The sequence below is a fragment of the Helicoverpa armigera genome, chromosome 15, assembly GCF_030705265.1.
Source record: "Helicoverpa armigera isolate CAAS_96S chromosome 15, ASM3070526v1, whole genome shotgun sequence".
NCBI lineage: Eukaryota > Metazoa > Arthropoda > Insecta > Lepidoptera > Noctuidae > Helicoverpa > Helicoverpa armigera.
The window spans coordinates 6,285,357-6,307,809 of NC_087134.1; the positions used below are offsets into that span (position 1 = coordinate 6,285,357).

General features: G+C 36.5%; 1 protein-coding gene across 2 annotated transcripts; it reads left to right on the forward strand.

Annotated features, from left to right (window-relative positions):
• The first annotated feature begins 1,434 nt into the window (after window positions 1–1,434).
• Window positions 1,435–21,559, forward strand: LOC110370563 (growth arrest-specific protein 1). Of its 2 annotated transcripts, none has more exons than XM_021326417.3 (3): window positions 1,435–1,785; window positions 12,801–13,040; window positions 17,867–21,559. In XM_021326417.3, exons 2-3 carry the CDS (start codon window positions 12,804–12,806, stop codon window positions 18,353–18,355), a joined length of 726 nt encoding a protein of 241 aa, XP_021182092.3. In that variant the 5' UTR covers window positions 1,435–1,785; window positions 12,801–12,803; the 3' UTR covers window positions 18,356–21,559. The 2 variants fall into 2 exon arrangements, with proteins under 2 accessions (XP_021182092.3, XP_021182093.3); XM_021326418.3 differs by lacking the exon at window positions 1,435–1,785 and adding an exon at window positions 8,805–9,168.
• The last annotated feature ends 894 nt before the right edge of the window (window positions 21,560–22,453 follow it).

A 22,453-nucleotide genomic window follows, 5' to 3' on the forward strand; every position in this document is an offset into this window, starting at 1 on the left:
TGCTCATTATCATGATAAAAATTACTAATTATCATAAGTTGTAGCCATATCGTAGAATTGACCACTTCATGAAAAACTCGAGCATTTCATGAAATGGTCGCGTTTCATGAAATGTTCATAATATAATCTATTAATAGCAGCACTAGTACAACGTTTTATTTCAAAATTTTGGAGTGGAGTGTTTAACCCACGGATTAACCATTAAAGACTACATTTTAACTCTTCACTCGTGTGATTCGAAATGGTAATCCCATCAAGTTATCTTGAACATGAGATTAAACGACTTGAGAAGCGACGATTTCAAAGTGCCTACCTAAAAATGAGTAGATTTTTTTATTTAAACATATGAGGGAGACAAAATGTTACCTTGTGGGACACCAGGGCGTAATTTTTTTAACGAAGTATTCGTTTAGATACGTACTAACATAGTTTGCTACCTAAGCGCCTATAGTTATGTATGTACCATCATAACATAACACACTTCAAGTAGTTGAATGCATAACATAGTGGAAAAAATAAATAAAGTAAACAACAGTATCGAAAGCATTACCGAAATCTAAAAAAGATGAAATTGCAAATACCTATTATCTACCAACTTGCAATAGCTTTCCAAATCAAAATCGATAAAAGTCGTCTCATATTAAAACAAAATACAATCACTGTCTACTTCACGAATCGTAATTACAGTTAATGTCTTACTAAAAGCATTCCAGAAGAAATTTCTGACACAGATTACCGCCACAATTATTTCATCCGAATCAACACGTAATCAGTTGTTTATAAAGCGACGCTGCAAGCATGAAATCACTCCGATACTCGAAGCCGACCCATAACAACTCAATCAACGCAATTTTAAAATAAACTTTTTTTTATCCCGTACAAACACTGGCCGCCTTGAACAAAAAATATTCCCGGCGAAGGTCTTAATAATGACTTTCTCGAGAACTTGTTACATATGGACAACGTGTAGAGTCGTATGTACAGGTTTTCGGGACCAAGCGATTTTGAACCGTATGAATTAAATTAAAAGAAATATCTCAGGATTAAGATCTTAATAATACCTACTAAGTGAGACATCAAACTTTTTTTGTTCGAATCAACCGTGATATTTTATTTAAAATATGCAAAGAGGTGTTTTTTATTGATCTGCCATTCAGAATAATCATTTAGATTCGCTAACTCCTGTTTCCATACGGGTGAATAACTTACGCTTGAGTCTTTCAACAAATAGATTTTATGAAAGCCTTTAATAATTCATCTTAATCCTACAGATCCGACAGAGCCGAAGACAGTTCATTCGGACTTGTCGGGTCGGTGCCAGTTGAATAAAAAAATAAAATAAAAATGCAACAAGTCTATTTCGTTCAGTGAGCGTTTATTCCGAAGAGACTTAAGAGGCTGGGAGTGGGGTCGGGAAGGGAAGAAGATATGAAGCTGTCATCTGGCGGTGTGGCGGGGCTCGGGCTCTAAACACAAGTAACACAACTCAATCGGAGGCGCGCGCGCGACCCCTGCGAACGTACCCGCACGTACCCGGCCTCGCGCCTACCATAAACAGTACGCAAACAAATACAACACAAGTTATCGTATAAACTCTAACTGAAAATCGGAGTTCGTAAATAAAACTTTACGTGGATATTCATGAATAAAGTGATGGTTCTTAGTGACGTTGTTCAACAGTGATATTTTTGTGGGAGATCGTAAAAGTTTAACAAAAACAGGAGTTCTAAACTTTCCAATGAACACGAGCCATGTGACTACGGCGAGAGCGGCGAAGCAAGATTTGTACGTGCATTTATCTTATTTTAACTTTATTGTAACGTTTCTAAAAATAGACTGGACGAAGGAATTCAGCTTGTTCACTTATTAGTTTTAAGACCTAGCTGGTGTTTTGGCTTCTAACAATATCCGCATCAGTAGCCACTTGGTTCTTAATTATTTAGGTACCTATCTTCTAACGTAGGAAATTGATCTAATGCATTTAAATTATTAAGTCTCCGTTGAATAACAACTAAGAAATCTTGGTCAGTGGGTCTCTTAGGGGCTAACTTGCTAACTAAAATTTTGGAGATACCAACGCAACCGTATCATGCCGTTAAATAGCCAATTGCGGCATTGAAAGATACCTAAACAAGCAGCGAGATATGAATGAAGTCATAGCACTACATTGTAGACAAACTAAATGTAATGAATCGATTACACTAGTTTACAAAAAAATATTTTTTTTTTGTTCATGAAATGAAACCTATATTATTTAAGTAGGCTATGGACGGTTACTAAAAAAATATTTTTTTATTTTTCGTAGCACGTCACAATTCGGAGATATCGATGACTTTTTTTTTATCTACCCGCAATTGTTTAAATGCGTTTATCGTTCTGTTTTGTTAACAACTGTGTGAATCAAAAGTCTCATTTTTATATAAAAATGTCATCTAGAGTGTGTAAACTACATCCAGATCGATTTTGTTATGTTTGTGGGAAAATTAAATTGTTCAGTTAAATCGTGGTTTCCCTTTAACAAAACCATTGCAAGAAGCCTATTTACAATATTTTGGATTTCCGGTGTCAAATCAAGATAAAAATTGGGTTCCTCATGTGATTTGCACTAATTGCAGATTGGTCCTCAGCTCCTGGTATTCAGGTAAAAATAGATCACTGAAATTTGGTAAACCAATGATGAAAAATTTTACCAAAGCTTTGGATAAGTCCAAGCCTGCATTTCAATATCTCGGCTCTGTATTTACGAATCTTTCTGCGGCTAAATTAAAGGAAGATAAGAAGAAGATATTTGTGGGTCCTCAAATCAGGAGAATATTGGACGATACAAAATTCGAGGGCCTTTTAACCGATGTAGAAAAAGCAGCCTGGAACTCTTTCAAAAGTGTCGTTAAAAATTTTTTAGGCAATAAAAAAAGTGATAATTACAAAGAGATCGTTGAAAATTTATTGCATAATTATGAGCGTATGGGTGTAAATATGTCACTAAAATTTCATTTTTGTATTCCCACTTAGATTTTTTCCAGAAAATCTTGGTAGTGTGAGTGATGAACACGGTGAGCGATTTCACCAAGATTTAAAATTATTTGAGCAAAATTATCAAGGTTTTTGGGACGAAAACATGCTAGGGGACTATTGTTGGTCTGTTGTGAGAGATACAGATGAAAATATTTATAAAAAAAGAGCAAAAATTACCCATTTTTAACTGTCTATCGTTTATTTAGATGTGTTTTTTGTAAAAATCTTCTTAATAAATATTTCAAAAATCTTACGTGCTGGATTTTTTTAAATATTTTTTCCGAGATGTAGATACCCAAAGTAATGTAACCGTATGTATTCCATTTCATGAACAAAAGTCATGTAAACTAGTGTTATTTACCGTAAGATTTAAGGTCACGCATGTCATGACTTATACAATGAATGCGGTACGTAGCTCCAATAACAGGGATCGCAAGTTAATTCATCGCATAGTAAAACACATTTGCATATTCGTGATATTGCATATAAATAACTCAATTGGTCAAGTAAGTACTGGAGGCGAACAGTAGTGTCCTCGCCTTTCCCGTGTCCTTAGCTGTAGCGAACGTGTATTGAACTAATGAGATGGTCTATTAAATGTTTGACGTAAATATATCGCTCTACAAGTAGTTAAGCGAAGTTTTATGCGGAATTTGTGAGGACGGACGTAGAATGGTAATGATACCGGCGCGACAAAGTTCTATTTTTGAAGTGGAATGGCAGAAATTAGCATTTTGAAATTGTATTCCAGACAGTTCGCTTCAACATTAACCTTTTCTTGCTGAAATGCATTAAAAGATGCTTGCTTTCCAAAACAGTGGTCTTAAATCCAAATTAATTTCAAATTCAAGTTTCGCAAACTTTATAATGATGGTTAATAAACAGCTCACATCTAAGTTCTTCTAAATCCTGTCAGTTAACACTGAATGTGTCAGAGCGTCGCCGATGTATGAATTAGTCATTACATGTCAATTTTCTAATCTAGACGGACGCACGTTCCGCACATAAAATTGTATTCAGCGCCTCGATTGATTTATTGCCATCTGCCGTGCGCTGTCCATAGTTAATGTTTATATCTTCCCTTCTTACCTGTAAGGTACCTTCAAGGACAAAATAACAAACAACAAATGAGTTTTTTTTTTTAACTTGCAAGCTCTAGTGACAGATAAGGAACCACTCGTCTTTTGTTTTTGGAGTTGGTAACTATTGGCATGGTTTCCAAAGGATTGCAACATTTCGTTGTCGAGTTTTTCAGCTATTCCGACAAAGTATGTAATTAGGCGATAATTAGCCTGAAGAGTTTTCCAAGGAGCCGTGAAGTGGTTGTAAAACTTCAATAAGACGCAATTTGTAACGCAACACAAGTACAAGTGAGCAACTTAGACCCGTTTAAAATGTACAAAACACAAAATGTCAGAGCAAACTGTCGACATTTTAAAATGGCATTTTATTTAACGACCGAAACGTCTCGAGAGTTTCGCAGAACGAGTGGCGAGCGGAAAATTATGATAATTTCGTTTTTGGTATCCGACAATAGACGAATGCCAAATGTCGGAATAACTTAGGATAACATAAATACGAAACTGTTGAAAGATCAAACAAATCGAACAGAATTAAAAGAAAAATAATAAGTCATTTGGAAAATCACAAATCGATTAAGAAAATAAGGTAGTAGGTAGATACGATTTTCATCTAAATGCAAATTGGTAGATAGGCATATCAATTTCCATAGTAAATAAAGATATTTGTTTGCATTGATATTCAATCTCTATTCAACACTAAATTGAATGAATCTAATCAGAGCCGGATGACTCTACGCTGAAAGCTGATATTTGCCAAGAACTTAGTTTTGCACCCGAGTGTACAAACAAAACAAATCAACCGGGAATTGTCGAGCTTTGAAAACGCTTTCTTCCGAAATGTTTATTTTGCTTTCACGAAGCGAGAAATTGGATAGCTTCAGCGGAGTCAGTTGTCTCTGAATTATGTTTACCATCGTAATTAACAGTAGATGAGTATTCTTCAAGAATATTATGTTACCGAGCGTGCGTTATCTGGGATTGTCGGTTCACAATACGTTTCTTCTCGCCTTGTTTGCATAAGCTTTATATGATTTGATAGTGACATGATATGACGTGAGCCAACACTTTAATGCACGTGATTGTATGAAAGTTATACGACCGTTTGTTTGTGTAAGGCTTTCTTTAATAGACGCTGTAATAACTGAAGGAAATGAAAAAGTGCCCCCATATTTTATTTTAAGCGCTTCATCACTTTGGTAGCAAAGAATTGAAATATATTTTGGGTCATATTTGGTTTTGACCTTTAATAATGTTTTATATCAACGTCATTGTTCCCAAATTAAATTGTTCGAAAAAATAACTTTATTGAATTTAAAAGAATAACAAAACGTTTACGAGGTGTCTTGTTGCGAAACGGTAACACGTCTGAGCGGTTACGACCGTTTTATCGGCTTCGTTACCAAAACCGATCGCGATATATTCAAACTTTGTTTTCGTTTTGGTCACGCGTGCGAATGATATCCGAACTTGATTTAGAACAACATTCATTTCGATGTTTAGAAACAAAAAAATGTGGTCGACGCATTACTATTCTGACCCTTGCAGCTGCAAGCCACATGTCTTAATTTGTCTCCCAAACCGACCTTTTTAATGATTTATGACTGGGAACATGGCGTGTCCTTACATATGAGCCCATGAATTTGTAGATTCCAAGGAAGACTTGAAACTGACTTTTCTATATTTAAGTAGGTATGTATGTGGCATCAGGAATATTCGTTTGTCACTCAATTCTATAGCTAGAGCTTGTATCCATTTATTGGAAGTATTACCTATTTATCATTAGATGGCTCTGTTCAGTTCCCCTTTTCTCTAGCAATATTTATCGGGACATCTTAAATCTTTCTTTATTACTTTCGGGTACTTAGTTTGCAAAGGAAGGAACAATAAAACTGATCTCTTCTTAAGAAGCGAAATAGTAGCTAATGTGTTCTATTTGAACGCACAACTAGACAATTATAATAAAGTGTTAAGAGTTGCTACCTGCGGCCCTTTTGACTTGTCCTTTTTTACTTGCTACTGTTCATTTTTTGATTTCTATTTTTACCTTGTCCTGTCGAGGAGATCAAGCGATGTTACCTGCGGAAATGAGAATTAAGATGTTCCTTTATTGTTAAAGGTTATGCAAGTCAAAAAAAGTTCTTTTTCGCCACGATTAATGTCATGTCCAATGTTGAAACTTTTTTGATAATTCCATTTCAATGGGTGGTTAAAACTCTCAAGTATATGGTACTTGATTCGTTTTTCGTGGGACTGGTCTGCAAAAACAAAGCGCTCGAGTGGTGTTGAGCCGGACGTCCTTTGGATTGGAGCCAATCAGTTTGCTTCCGTTCGTGGAGTTACAAACAATATGAGTTTCTTCCAACCGATTCAATATTGGGGACATCGTTTGCTCTCTTAATTTAGACCTTCAGTTTTGATGTATCCGTCCTGTTTTTATCCTATTGCCTAAGTGATTTTGATATCCCCTCTAAAACTGACAGAAATATTAAATTCACATGGCTTGAACCACCATATTTTTTCAATTACATATTCCGCAGAACAAGTGGCATTAATTTGAGGCACATTATCCTTTTGCAGTAGCTACATTGACTGGGATCATCGTGCATTCGCTCTTCAAATCCAATCCAGCATTAGCTCCTGAGTCATCAACCCTGCTAAGTAACAAGACCTGAATCCTACAAATATATTCAGACCCAGCTTAGGATTACGCCTCGTTGAGAGCCCCATTGATTTGTATGATTTATTATGCTGGTAACACGAGATTTGTGTGAAAGCAAACATCTTTAGTGTTGCCCGCATAAGCTGCCACTTCGAAAAGCTGGAATAAGACTGCGTTAACAAAAGAAACCTTTTTGGTTCTAAAGATTTTAAAATATTCTTAAAGTTCGTTTTATTTATGGCTAGAAATACATTTTCGTCTTTACAAAGCAAGAAACCGTTCGATGATAATTCAACTTTTCTAAAAAATAGGTACCTAATATGTCTTGATCGAAGAAGCTTAATACATTAGGCCTATGTGTAAGTAATCAATTGACATTAATTGCTATATTAATATCATTATCGCCAGCATTATAGTGATTGTTATTAATAGTTTTCGTCGGTGAACTAGTAATTTTAATTGCATACGAGTGTAGGTTCATTGGAAGTGTCCCCCATTATTTTATTTAGCTTAAGATTTTGATGATAGTATTTTTAAGATTTATAATTATTTTTTCGGTAATGATTTTCAGATAATCGAGTCTTTCATAAAAGATGTGACATCCTACATTAATTGTAATTTTCAAAAAAACTGTGTAGGTAGTGTGATTTTCTACAACTTTTTTTTAGTTATTTGATAGTTGTCTCAAGACTTAAAACCTGCTACTACTAAGAAAGTCATAAGATCATATGAATGCAGGGAAGTACTTAAAAATGCAATAAACATAGGTGCATCATGTTCTTGCATCTTGCATGCGTGTTCGCGCATCTCATACGTGTTGTTGCCATGCGTTCTCTGAAACGGCTACCTAGTAGCATTTCACGAGAATTTACCTTGACTACTAAGAACTGATGTTACCGATTATTAATTTGCAATATAAGATATTTTTAAAACGGATATTTTTGTGGATTAAATAATTTTGCACTTTGTTACGTGAATGCAAGAGTCGACATTCCGTTTTTCTTTACAATATTTTTCTGACTTAAGACGACAGATCTTCAGGCTGGCTTAATAGAATCCCGGTTATCATTTTTTTCTTCATTCAAAGAACAAAGTCCTAAAAGATCTATAACTAAGTCAGGTTTTAAACAAAATTAAATAAGTAACATAATTTTATATCGGTACCTAATTAATCAAAATTCAGTTATTATCTATCAATTCGCCATAATTCTAAGTAATAGTTAAAAAGTGTCGGTATCTTCACATCCCTTATCTCCGAGGCCAACAATAGCGTTAATCGGGTGACAAACAATTAGTGATAACCTCATTAAAGTGTTGCCAAAGAGTACACAGAACTGTGACATTGGACGAACGCGCTGAATTTCAGATAACATTCATCTTTGCTTGGAAACTACAGAATAAATGATTATGCACGCTGAAGCCTTTCATGCTTATTAACCTTTTGTATGTCGCTAAGTATTTTAAATAAAAAGAAAATCAATTGTGTTTCGCATATAGGTATCTGCTCGATGACATACAACGGGTCAAAATCAATTCACTTTTAAGAAAAAAAACTAAAGCATCTAGATATTTGAATACATGAGTCTATTTCAGTGTCTGTTGCCGGAAACCCACAGTTTCAATAAGAATAGATCCTTGTTTAAATGTAGGCCAATACAGATTCTGAGAAGTACTAATTTTAATACTCTCTCCTGGCTAGCAGCTTGTTCGTACTGAAAGTGTAACGTGTACACATACCAAAATGTTCAGTTGAAATATTTATGTGGTGGCAAAAACATAATTAGATTCGACATTACATTTTTGTTTCAAGAAAATGAGAGCAGGTTTATTTTTTTCATTGCACTATATGTTTTAAAGGAACGCTCCAAAGAGGTTTATTTCAAGCTAAGTTTTGAAGTTGACTCAAATCTGTTGTCATAAGGAAACTGGTTAAATAAAAGAATAACGTCAACAATTGCACACAATCTTAACAAGCAATACCAAAACGAATTGACACTTCAAGTGTCCTATTATTCATTGAAAGATAATTTCGCGCGGGTCAATTAATAGGTCTAACAATATTGGTCGTTCTGATAACGCAATGCAGACATCGGAAACACCAGATAGCTTATCTAAATCACTTGTTTTCTTGTAATTAGTCCATTTTATAGTTACGCAAGTTTGTTTAGTTTGATTTAGTATTAATGGGACAAATAACGATAGTGAAGTGTTCAATTAATGTTGTAGTATTCAATTAGTTATAATGGACGATGCACCGAGCCGGCTGTTGATTGATTTAATAATGAAATGATCGTAAAATAGTGTGTGATTTACAACTTGCTATCGCAGTTATTATACGGTTAATACGATTCTATAAATAGGTTTTTATGATCATCAGCGTCTTCAAAATGTATTTGCGGAGTATGAATGCAAGTGAGTACTAAACAAATATTTTAGCGTGATGGGAAAATCATATCACGATGTTTGGAGATGCCTCTTTTTCATTGCAAAGAAAGTTATAATATAACTTTCTTCTTATATTACATGCACAGCATAATATGCTGTACATTTTCCATAATATAAGACTAGGTGTTCATAAGATCTTTGTATTTGATATGAAAACAATTTACGTAGGTATTACGTATGTGTACAAACGTCTATCTGTCTGCAATGAGATTATTTAATTGGGTGCGGAAAATCTGGTTTCAGCAACATTACGTGCCCAATTGAACCATAACCACCTTTATCTCTTCAATCAGTATTTGTTCAAATAAACTCGGAGTATAATTCAATACCAGCTGTACAAGTTTTAGAAAGCGGTTTAATACGATCATTTATATTCGAAGTTAATGTGTCGTGAGACGACTTTATACTTCTATAGCCGACTCCATAAAAACGTGGATCGTAAATCAGCACTACAGACATTTGTTAAGAGGAATATACTCCGCATCATTAGTTATAGTGTAAGAGATAATAAATCAATTGTATGTACTTAACATCTACCGGCAAAGTATGGTGTCTGACTGTCTGTTGAACTTGGAAGTCATGAGCCTGGTTGATAGTGCTGGGGATTACGGAAGCTGCGTAATTATTTTAATAGCTTTGGCCTTTGGCTTAACGTGAATACTCAGGTATAGTCGGGATTTAAATGTTTAGTGCCAATATCTCTGCGTGTTGGCAATGTAAGTAACTTCTAGGGAACAGTTGTATTGAACAGGACCAAATAGGTTTTAACAGGCCATAAATAGAGCCAACAGAACGTGCACGAGCCGAAGTTATAGCCTAGTAAAGGTAATACCACTTGCAGAAAATACAGGCCTTAATCTGTCAGATAGAATGTTTACTGCTCAAACGACGCAAAAATGGTCTGGTCTGTTTGCATAACAAAATTAGCGCTTTATGGAATTCCTCGTAAACTGGTATTGGAAGCATGGTCTGTGAACATGTTCGGTAGCTATTTGTCCTCGTAGTTGGCGCCTAACGACATGCAATAATGAGCTGAGCGGGAACACGACTTGTTTGTGTTTCTGGTTAGAGCGCGCAGCCGCAGCCGCACTATATCATGCTACGTTTATGCTAAAACGTCTTAGAACGTACTTTAACATTAGTTATGTTTGATTTAAGACTTTTAATAGTTTGTGTTTTGAAAGCTGCGGAAAATTGTGCAATATTTTCAGGAGTTTTGAGTCCATTTTCAGTTATTTGTAGTTGAAAACATAGACTGTTCAGTAGTCTTACTATGTGTAGTCTGTAAAGGTCTGGTTGAAATCCATGCCATGTTGTATGGTTGTAGAGCGATGGTGAAACATTTTTCAAGTGTGTCGCTATGCCGGTCAGGCTTGTGTGCAGGCAATTACTAACGCTTTTCACACCTGCCCGCTAACCGCTCGCCGTTTGGATTACGACTGTTGAAATGTCGCAGCGATGCCTTTCTCGGATTTTGATTTAGATAATGTTTACCACGGCTCCGGGTATGGTGCCAAAGATATTGTGTTGGGTTAGTCATCACGACCGTCAGCACGACACGACTCCGTTTGTGTAATATTGACGTTTGATTTTATCTCGCCGTGGCCGGTCCATTAGTTCTCGTCATCTCACGTACAGAATGTCTTACCTAGAATTGAACTGGGTTTGGAATGCGCCTTTTAGTGCCAACTGCACGAATCACGTACTATAATGATACTATTATGGCAACGACACTTTCATACTGGTCTCCGGCCGAGCGGGTTTGAGCCGTTGCATAAACATTGACACAATGAAATAGTGTGATACGAAAAGTTTACGATCGACGTGGATTCCTGCTGCGCCAAGAATACGTGATCATACAAAAGAATAACTTCAGAGAATCGTGGGCAGAAGAAATATTGTTTTAATTAGACGTAGTCAGATGCGCCCCAACACAAAAAATACATGCTAAGCACTAGTCAAATATTGGAGTTGATTGTAATTCTATTATGTAATTGAATTACTAAAGCAAACAGCTCACGTAGGACGCGCTGCTTATCTATCCACTGCGGCGTAGTCTTTATTTGTATGTAAATAAGGGTTATGTTTAAATGCAGGTAACAATTGTTATTGTAATGTAACACTGGCTCCTGCGCCGTGAGTGGTGGACATCTTAAGTTGTCAGTTTGTTTTCTTTTTGCATTGGGGACTCTTCGGCGTACGACGACCTTTATGCTCTTGCTTTTACTGTTAGGGTTGTCATAAAAACCTTTTTATTTATTGGTGGCTCATTATCAGAAGTTTAATCGAGTTCTTCGTCATTTCAATTTTTGTTTCGAAGAGGTACATCTGGAAAAATCCTTGTCTCTACCTATGTTAAATTTTCATTCAAAAACTTCTTCGAATGCCTCTTCTGTTTTTTTTTTAAGAATATTTTATGCAATATCACCTGTTCATAGCAATGACGTTAGAAGCCTCGTACCGAAATAGGTATACTTAGATTTAGATAATTTTAGATTTACACCCGGCAATAGACAAACTAACAACCGCCAACCCTATCCCAATGTTACGGTAAACGTGTAAGTTAGTAGCGAGTGACGAGTGGACGTGACGTGATTCTGTTTGTTTACGAAGCGGCCGGCCTCCTTCCGAGAACAAGACCAAGTAAGCGAGAGCTGCCGAGAGATCCCGAGAGTTGCCGAGAGTTCCCGAGAGATGCCGAAACATGCTGGCACATGCAGCCCATACAAGCGTTTTACTACACAGCTTCATTATCGATACATTGTAGTCGATACTTTGTAAAGCGGAATTTGCATTTTCACTGCGACTTGACCAATGGGCACAACTACATTTTTTGTTTTATTGTAAGCAATGAAGTCGTTTGCGCAATAAACTTGTGTAACTGTCTTCTCTGACTGGCAGTTACCATAAAAGAATTACAATTTGTCTCTTAAGGCAGTTTAATTATTCGAAAAGCAGGTCATAATTTGACTCCAGAGATTCTGGATCTACATCAGCCATTAGCTCTACATTTACCATTATAAAAAAAATCTTAAAGCAATACTTCATAGGGCTTACATACAGGGTCTATTGCTAGCGCACAAACACCAACACTCTTATTAGCCAATCAAATAGGCTTTTCGAATTCAGAACAGATTCAAATTCGCCAAACTCCAACCGTGTCATATATTCCAAGAGTCTTGTAACAAATCCTCTTTGTTCAACCTATACTCCAGAACTAGACCAAAATCCACATGTTCTATAGTACCTACGCGCCAAATAAGCGTGCAATAAAGTTTGTTCACCTCCTTCTACTAATGTATCCCAATATTTCAAAACGATACGAAAAAAATGTATGGGCAGTGTCGCTAACACGATCAATACAAGTGTATCGTGGTAAGAGGCGTCCTTGTCGCAAAGGATTACAAACCTTTGGTCAAAATTATGATCAGTCGTTTTTAGTTCAAATATGGGCAGACAAGCGCATTCCAAATTCGGAATGACGGAAGGACATTGTTACAAAATGGCGGACAGGTGATGCGCCCCTGACGGCAGGGCGGTTGAATGACCTTTATTGCAAGTTTATTTGGCGCGTACTATAAATTTAAATTATTTTCCAGGTGATGTGGCTGCTAGCGGCACTCCTGGCCGCGTGCGCTGCGGTCGGCAGCACGATGTCTTGCAACGAGGCGCGAACTCGCTGCGCTTACCGCACGGGCTGCGGCGCGGCGCTCGGCAACTACATGATGATGTGTGAAGCGGTCCTGTCTGAACCCTCGGCTACTAGTTCCTGTCCTAGGGAGTGTGGGAACGCCCTTATTGCCTTGACTTCCACTGAAGAGGGGAAGGAGCTTATGAATGTGAGTTTTGTTATTGATCTTTTGCAAATAGTTTGTGCAATGTCAGAAGTGTATGATGTTTGCCAGAATAAAGAATCTTCACAATTCTAAACAAAAAGATTACTGATACAATTTGAAGAATCGCTTCTGTAATTACAAGAGTGTTATAAAAATAATATTCAGAATGTTTAATACAGGTATTCATTTACAAAACAAGATATATATTACATCTTAAGAAAATTGGATTAATAAGAGATTCCTCGAGTTTCTTGGCGGATGTCCAACATTAACATTGTAGGATTTAACGGTTATGTAGTGACAAGTTAGCTGTCCGGCGGATGTAAACATACTATTATTATAAGCTTGAGCATCAAGATTAGGAAGTTATATGCCTTAGAGAGGCTCTCAATCTCATTCCAGATAGATATTTATGATAAACTAGGCATTACGATGGTGAGAATTCAATGATGTCTAAAATTGTGGTAATTTCCAAATGGTCCAAAGTTTGGTTCCATATTACTGTGCATTTGAATGGTTTACATACTTTAAGATCGGTCAAACTGCAAATACGCTATCCCATATTTACAATAATAATACCTATAGTCTGATTTTTAATTCGAGTCAGTAAAATGACATTTCCAGTGTTGCACAGTTTTAAAAAAATAGGGTCCCAAATAAATAGTCATGTGGAAAATCGAGATTTTTAAATCGAGAATTAAAAGTTAGTCTAGATTACATTCATTTATTTATTTGTACATACATTAATTTTTTTTATTAATATCAAATTGGCTTTATATTAACATAAATATGTAATTTACGGAAATTAAACTGAAAACATGTAATTAAATATTACATGTATTAATATTTTTTTTGTTATTGGCAGGACTAAAATCATGACTAAACAAACATGAAAAAGTCGATCGATTGTGGAACATCACTATTGTAGTGGGTCACCCTTTTTTGTGAAAGTGACAGTTGCCCCTGTCATTTTACTGACTCGAATTAAAAATCAGACTATACCTAATCATTATTTTCTTAGGTTACTAAAACACCATAAGGAAATAGTAGTCCTTGCTGATATTGCACGTGAATGTGTTCAGCTATTTGCGAACTAATAATATTCTTGAAATGTATCCGAGGCTATGGCTTCATTCACTGCGCCTAGTAATGGACCATTGTTTCGAAGAATATCTTTATCTACGCGTTGTACTGAAAATGTATTAGAAGGTGAACTAATATCATTCTGTATTACATGTGAAAAGGGTATTATGTACATACATATTATTTCTAAACCATTATTAATAGAACTTTATGGCATTTCATCATATGATGTTCCATCATTGCTTTTAGTTCGCTAGATAGAATCATAAATGTCTTCAACTTATAACGTGTTATGAACCCTCTACTTAAAGTTGAACTCTTCGCCATCAAGCCTATTTATTAAGCCCTATCATCTAAACGAGCACTTGTAGAGTCCAATCATCATCTATTTATAAACTGCAGTGTGAATCCATTCAGATTGATTATTCAAAGTTCAGACTTGTCACAATTACTCCTCATAACAGCTGTTTACAGCTTACGCCTCACTCAATTGGGTACACGACCAGTAAGTTATAACCTTTGGTTCGTAAAGTAAATTGGGGGTATGGAGGTCTTGCTTACTTGGTTATGTAAAGGTGCATGTAGCAGACGCCCCGCAATAAAATCTAATTTAGACGTTGTGGGCAGATTTGTCCGACACGAAGGAACGTCGAGGGTCGCGGTTGACGACCTCGTTGGACTAACTTGGTACCTAGCATGTTGGACGTAGTTCACTTGTGTGCTAGCCTCGTCCGTCAAACAAGCATGATTGTGTGGTGTACATGTTGCTATTTCATGCTTAATCTTATGGGAATGTTTAACACTGTGTTTAACCTGATTGTTTTCTGTCAGCACCTTTAGTATGAAATTATTAGGATTTCGAACTTTTAAAAACATGTTCCTTTTAATTAAGATTTATTTAACATCGACCGAACCATATGTATGAATACTTCACTACCATTTTAGCATGCAGTGTTTTGTTCACATCTCCATCTTTCGGGCTATAAAGATTTCATGAATCTAAATTGGGAAGAAAAGCGAGAAGAATGCGGGCGAATCACTTCACGTGTTTGTTGCACGTGATTAACGGAGTATTTTGGCTTTGTTATTGTTTCCATGAGCTTTATTGATTGTTTGTATACTAGACGTGAGGAGCGATGCGTAATTGTTTGTGGTAGCGCTTGTTGCACCTTTCTCATTATTGTAGAAACAGATGCTAATGGAAATTGCGTGAAAACTATGATCAATACTTTCTCATATTTATAGATACAGTTCCATAATGTGCAAAACAAAGAAAGAAAAACATCTCTGAGTATTTACTCAAACACATAACTTTCTTTGATTTCAAAAATAACATCGGTATCAAAATGCTATTTCGGTGTTTGCATCGACGTTATTGCGTCGTGTATCGTAGGCGGCCCAACATGGTTCTGTTTATGCACAATTTTGATCTTTCTATTAACACGTGACGGCTACATGTGCTCTCAAGTGGTGCTAATGCATACGAGAGCTTGGACACAGTCGTGTGGCTTGCAGTTGATATTCCTGTAAGGAGTTGTCTTAATAACGTTACGTTGGGAATTCTTGCATCAGTTTTGTTGAAGGTTTTAGTCTTGTAAATAAGTATTTAAAAGCTTATATTGATTCGTTCGGATATAGAACTCACTCTAAGCTTTTCAAACTAGCATGAAAACAAAACTAGAATCCCATACTGCAAAAACTCTTCTTCTTCTTCTTCTTAACGTTTATCCTGTTTTGTGACGGAGTCTGCTTTGCGTATCTTCTTCTTCCACTTCGCTCTATCCAGGACAGACACTTCTTTGAGTTCGTAGAGGAAGATGCTGCAAAAAATATACTGCAAAAATTCTAAAAGTTATAATATAGTTAAGTGAAAATACATAAATTAGAAGTAACATAGTACAATTACAAATTAACTGAAACGTCCTACACCCAATTAAATAATTTTATTGACACAAACTGCACGTTATCGTAATTTACCGGCTGTAAAACGATTTTCAGGCAATCAGCCGACTACCAGCAAATTATATCTGAGAACAGACAATAGTTTTATTATAAGCACACAGTTTTTGTAATCTTTATTATCTCTACTTTGTTTAATGTTACAATGTAAATAAGTTGTTAACCACTTGATTCTATAGTAGCGCTAATTTCCGTCCGGTCGTAATTTAAAGATAAGAAGCGTAAATTGAATTGCTTTTGCGTATTTTTTCCGGCAAAAAGTTAAAAGTATTTTTAAACTTTTAATATCCTAATTACGAAGTTAATTGCAAAGGTCGAATAAACACATTTTTGACATCAATAAAATAAATATTTTCCGAGCTACATTTGACAGCAGCACTTTGCGCTAAATATTTCTGTCAACGTAGTAATGAAATTGTATCAGTATTGGCAGTTGTATCAACAAAGGGCCTTCCTATCCGATGCTCCGGACCCCCCAGCGGCGCAGGTGCTCACCTCGCACTAAATTACAGAAAAGATTACACCATATTCGAATTTCTTTGCATCTTGCACACTTGTAATTTAACGATTTAAGGACTACTTTCGTACTATCGATTTAAATATCCATTAATTTTTGCTTTTACGTAAAGCAGGTGCGCTTTTGTACGCATTATCGTTTACATTATTCCGTACATGGTTAGTGTACACTACACGCATAGATAAGGCAGCAGTTTGAACTCAAACCGGTCAAACCTTTAATTATATCGTAGTAGCGAGTGTGATTACGAGTACTACGTTGGGCAATGTATATCGAAAGGCAGAGCAAAGGAGCGGCCGCGTTCAGCCTTGAGATTTGACGTCTTGATCGGGACCTACCGCAGCGTCGACTCTTGCGCAGGTGTTGCCTTCTCACAAAAACTAAGCGTAAGACGGGCGGCCGTGTCTTCATTAATCCGAGCTAGATATCCGGTAAATTGACCTTAAATTTGAGAGCGTAACCGATTGTTGCATCTTAACGAAGCAACTGCCAATTTCCGAGGTCGTTCCGCGTCGTTCCGAGCGAGACTGCAATTTTATACGGTATTAGCCATTCATGAGTGCATTCTTATGTGTTCTGTGATCCTCCGTTTGCCGTTGTAAATTGTCGTGTTAATGCAAGTCATTAAGGCGTATGGCCGTTTGTTTTTAAAGCATCAGATAATCTTCTTCATCTTAATGATTTCATTGAGCTTATGATAATGAGCGATCTTTTAGACTGAATTAATGTTATTGTACTCGTAGCGTGTCTTTATAAATTTCTTAAATCACGCCATGTTTTGATAGTGGATAGATTCCGGAATATTTGGTGTCGTAAACTGTAGTTTACGTTCGTTGAATGTTATTATTATGCGCCATGGACCGCGACGATTTACGAGTTTCCCTAAAACTTTATTACATTGAATTATTAATAGATTTCTCGTGTATCACGTGTTCTTTTATAGTCTTGAATGCAGTTTGTGGATAGAGAGCGTTGGATATGGTCATGCAGGTTGGATTGTTTGATAAGATACGCCTACTTCATATTGTATCAACACCGTTCTAATATACCAAAATAAGATGTATACCTAAATTAATAGGTAGATAAACGGTTATTACATTTCTGAAAAGGAACACTTGATGGCTGTAATGACCAACATTTAAATAAATAAATTGTTTAATTTCGATAGCACATTTTCATTTTCTTATAAAGTGTAGACGATCATATAGAAACATATGTATAGAAACTATTATATTTATTATTATATTTAACACGATTTCTTTTGTTGCAGTGTGAATGCGAAGACGAATACTGTTTGGAGGCGAAGCAACGCATCGACATCTGTCGACCGCAAGTCATGAAAGGAGCAGCCAACGCGACTTCTTCATGTAGCCTCTCCCAACTCATCTGCCTCGCCGACGCACAGTGCGCCACAGCACTACAGTACTACCACCGACTCTGCCGCTCCATGTTCCGCGGCAGAAAGTGCTCCAACAAGTGCCTAAACTCCATAGAAATCTTAAGAAAGCAAGAGAAAGCGGCAGCGTTAACAGCCTGCCAATGCGACGGCAATGATTACGACTGCCCAAGAATGCAGAACAACCTAGCGAGGCTATGCTACCACAAGATGAAGAATCATACAAAGAACCATGATAGACATGGGGAGAAACACAAGAAGCCCCCTGTAGAAGAAGTAGTGCAAGTCAGTGCCGCGAACTTTGTGCGAGTGTCCGCGCTCATCGCGCTCATATGCGTGTCTAGTTACACCTTCATTACGTGATACATGGTGAAGTACTTCTAATAGCTGAAAGTGTACAATACGAACATTATAATAAGGACACTGCCATGGAAGAGACTATACGTTAGATAAATTCTGTAGTGTTTCTAGATAGAAATAATTTAAGCTAAGACGTTGAAGTACAATACAATTTAGTGTACATTTGTAAAAACAGTATTAGTTAGTTTAAGGCTATCGTGAGGGAATCAAGGGTAATTATGTAGATTGTTGTTTATATTTTAACTATTGGCTTAATATGAGAGTGGATGTGTCGCCGCCCACGGGCTGCGCAGGCGTCGCTATAAATACGGCGGCGCCGGTGGTCCGGTGACAAATGCTGGTCTGTTCCCGATGTAGCGCCACGCCGATTGATCTAACGACTGTTCCGGTAACACCATCATCCTCACATATTTACGTCAAAGAGAAACTCTTGTATCTCTCTTTGTCGACAGATGTGAAGAGGATAGTGTTAGCTGAGCCGAGCATGAGATGTGTAGTATGGATTAGGGAAGTGGCTGATCTAATGACACAGTCGCGGCTAAATCCGTTAGGCGGCACTAATCGTTCCCACTGATGTAGGGCGTTGGTTAACGTTTTACAAATATGCGGTATGGGATGCCAGATTTTTTTCAGAACGTCTTTTGATACTTTTCTTTGACATCCGTTTTATTTTTTAAGTGGGTGTGTGCTTTTGAGAGATGAATGTCAGCTCTAGTGTGAGAAATTAGAGGGGTATGTCAGTAATGATCGAGTGAGTTGTCGATCTATTTCTAGGTCCATAGGGAGCAAGATCGGTCATTTATTATCGTTCAACATTCTTCATTATAAAATCGGTTTTATTACACATCGTTGACCAAAATTGCAGCACATACTCAAACATGTTTTTTCCTCGAGATTGAGATATCTGTCTTACCGCGAAATCGTTGATTTTTTTCGAAGTATCTCATTTAAAATGTTAAGAGCGTACCTACATGGGCTCGTAAAATAGTACCAAGGCAAACGAATGTGCGTATTGTTGGTACGTTTCTCAGTAACGTGCGTCTGCCCAGTAATGAAGAAGAACCGGTCCCGTAACAGGCTACATGAGAGATCAAATCAGAGCAACGTGAATGAAATAGCTTTATGGGTTTTAGGAGGAAAATTTTAACTATAAAATACCGAAAGTAGATAAAAAATATAACTTTGCTTTTTGAAGTTCTTTAAGATTTCTAGGAATTGCATCTATCAGAAATAGCCTTTGAACTTAAAGCAAAATAACAGATTTTTGGAGCTGACCCGGATTTCTTTAGTTTATTAGTCATTGCATTACTCATGTCTTATCAAATTAGTGCAAATGTCATGATTTCTCTTGGTTTGTGTTCTGAACATTTTATATCTTTTTCCTGTAAAATTCCGACTGTCGAATTCAAATTCAAATTCTGAGACGGCCTTTGAACTATTGAATAAATTTTCAGAACTCCAGGTCATTATGAAGTTGCTTACAATAGTCTTTCCCAGATTTATTTAGGTACTATTAAATAGAAATTCCTATGAACTTATAATAACATCGTCCACTACCAATACAGGTATTAAAATCCCATAGTATATTTTCCCATACCACTTTATACCAACAAACCGCAACATATAATGTTAATAAGATGCGTATGCGACAGCTGTGTATCGGCCATCAAGTGCGCAGTTTGCATAGCGCATCTAAGGCTTTGCGCGGGCGCAGTGACGTCACGACTTGCCCATATATCTCTTCACACAAGTGACATGTAACTTTGTATGCATCCCGCAGACGTCAAAGTAGTGTCTCGTCACCCGAATCATGTTCTAATGTTTAATGCAACAGTAGTTTCTGAGCAGAATACTAATCGGTACTGATCTTAATGTTGATTTTAACTCCGTTAGGCTGCGGCTCCGCTGAGGCGGAGACGAGCGGAGCGGAGAGGAGTTGATGGGGATGGACCAATCACATTACATGAAATCCACATCTCGTCTCCGCTCCGCTTCAATGGAAACAGTCAAGCGAAGACGAGAGGAGCGGAGAGAAGAATTGTGGGGATCGACCAATCGTATTACATGAAATCCACATCTCGTCTCCGCTCCGCTTCAATGCCTGCCGATGGAAATAGTCAAGCGCTCCGCTCGTCTCCACCTCAGTAGAATCACATACCTCTTTTCACAGCTCTGCTCCTCTCAGCTCCGTTCGTCTCCGCCTCAGGAATCACATACTTCTCTTCACAGCTCTGCTCCTCTCAGCGCCGCTCGTCTCCGCCTCAGTAGAGCCGCAGCCTAAGTCCGTACCTAGTTTACTTACCTTCGAGAAATCGTTCACATGTTTGTAGATTGTTCTTGTAAACGTTTACATGGCTTTGTTAGTAATTGAGTTACAAGGCATTGCAAATTTGCGAAGTATGACTTGCCAGTTTAATTATTTGCGTTTGTTGTTTGCGTGTTTTGTGTCAACAGTTGATCATGTGCTGTTCTTAGGGTTTTATAGATTACAGTTCTTTTTTGTTTCATTTGAAACCATCGATATCTGTACGTGTATATCTAAGTGATCAAGTAATATGGCTTACAATGAAATATATGCTACAAAATGGTCATTGTTTGGAAATTCCGTAATCGTGTGTAATAATTTAACTTACTTAATTTATATTTCACATCAGTATAGAATATACCTCAGATATACATGTTTGTATGTGTTCATTAGCTTGTTGTTATTATATGCTTGTGTGAGTGTGTGTGTGTGACTTTGTATGTGTTTCATTCTGAGTGTAAAGTTCAAGAGCTTGTTCTACAAACGCTATTTTTGATTTAATTTTAATTTTCAATTGACTTGTTTTGGCCCAGCATTTGATATTTGCGCACAATTTTCCAGTTTTTCTTTAGAATAAGTAGATAAATAATTACTTATAATAGGTTTTACTGTAAGAGAAGAAACTCATTAACCACAGTTTACCAAAGTGAGATTATTAGACTTAGTACAAGAATTGTAAATAGCTTTAGTTCATAACTTAGTTTTAGTGTATTGCATTGTTTTAATAACTATGGAAATTCGTACAAAGTATTTTAGAATAAAAACGAATAATTTATTGAATTACCTACATAAAAATCTTAGTTCATAAGTATTGTTGTATTTTGTTTCGTTTTGTACAATTATTTTAAGGATTTTAATTGTATTTATTTTACAAAATTGCAATAAATTTTCTGTTTTCTAAACTTTGTTTTCTTGAAAGAATAAGTACCTACTACCGATTTCATTCCAACCAGTTATCCTTCCTTAGGTACCTACTGTAGCTTAAGGGTTAAATTAAGCTTAAAAATCTCTCGTCAGTCGGGTAAAAAGATAAGGCTGAATGAAAATCTAGATTTCTCGCTGTCTACAATGTCCCTTCTATCAGTAGAAACCTATGAGATGACCGATTTTTGGTGTAGTTAACAGTTACTGTCAGTCAATACAACCACCCATATTTTCTCTGGAAAACTGACAACTGTCAACTACAAAACACATTTGGTACCCTTTTAGTCTATAACTTACATTAGATTTTTTTTTTTTTTTTTTTTAATCTTTATTTTTTAATTGGGGGTTTTTATCCACAAGGATACGCCAACCCCATTGTACCTTAAACAATATAAATGCACTTAAAAATACTTAACTAATACAAAAAAAAAACCATTACAGATCTGAGATTATTGCCAGCCTACACAGCTGTTTTGCTAGATCAGATTTAGGGTATGCCAATATCGTCTGAATTATGCCAATGTCTAACCTATTTAAGCCGTAATCTCTTTCCAGTTTCTCTCTCTCAATCTTATTTTTAAAACATTCCATTAACAAATGTTGAACATCCTCAAGTTTATTACATGTAATACAATTTGGTGATTCAACTTTTTTCATCAGATATGCAAACTTTGCTGTTGGGTAGTGTCCCGATCTGAGTCTCATAGCTGTTTTTACATAATATCTACCCAGTCTGCCATCATCAAACCACGGATAACGAGGGGGCTCATGCTGAATGGTCTTATACCAAATTCCTTTTACTTCCGATTTTTTATTAAAATGATTTTTCCAAAACTCGTGACATTTCAATTTAAATTTAGGGACCAAATCTG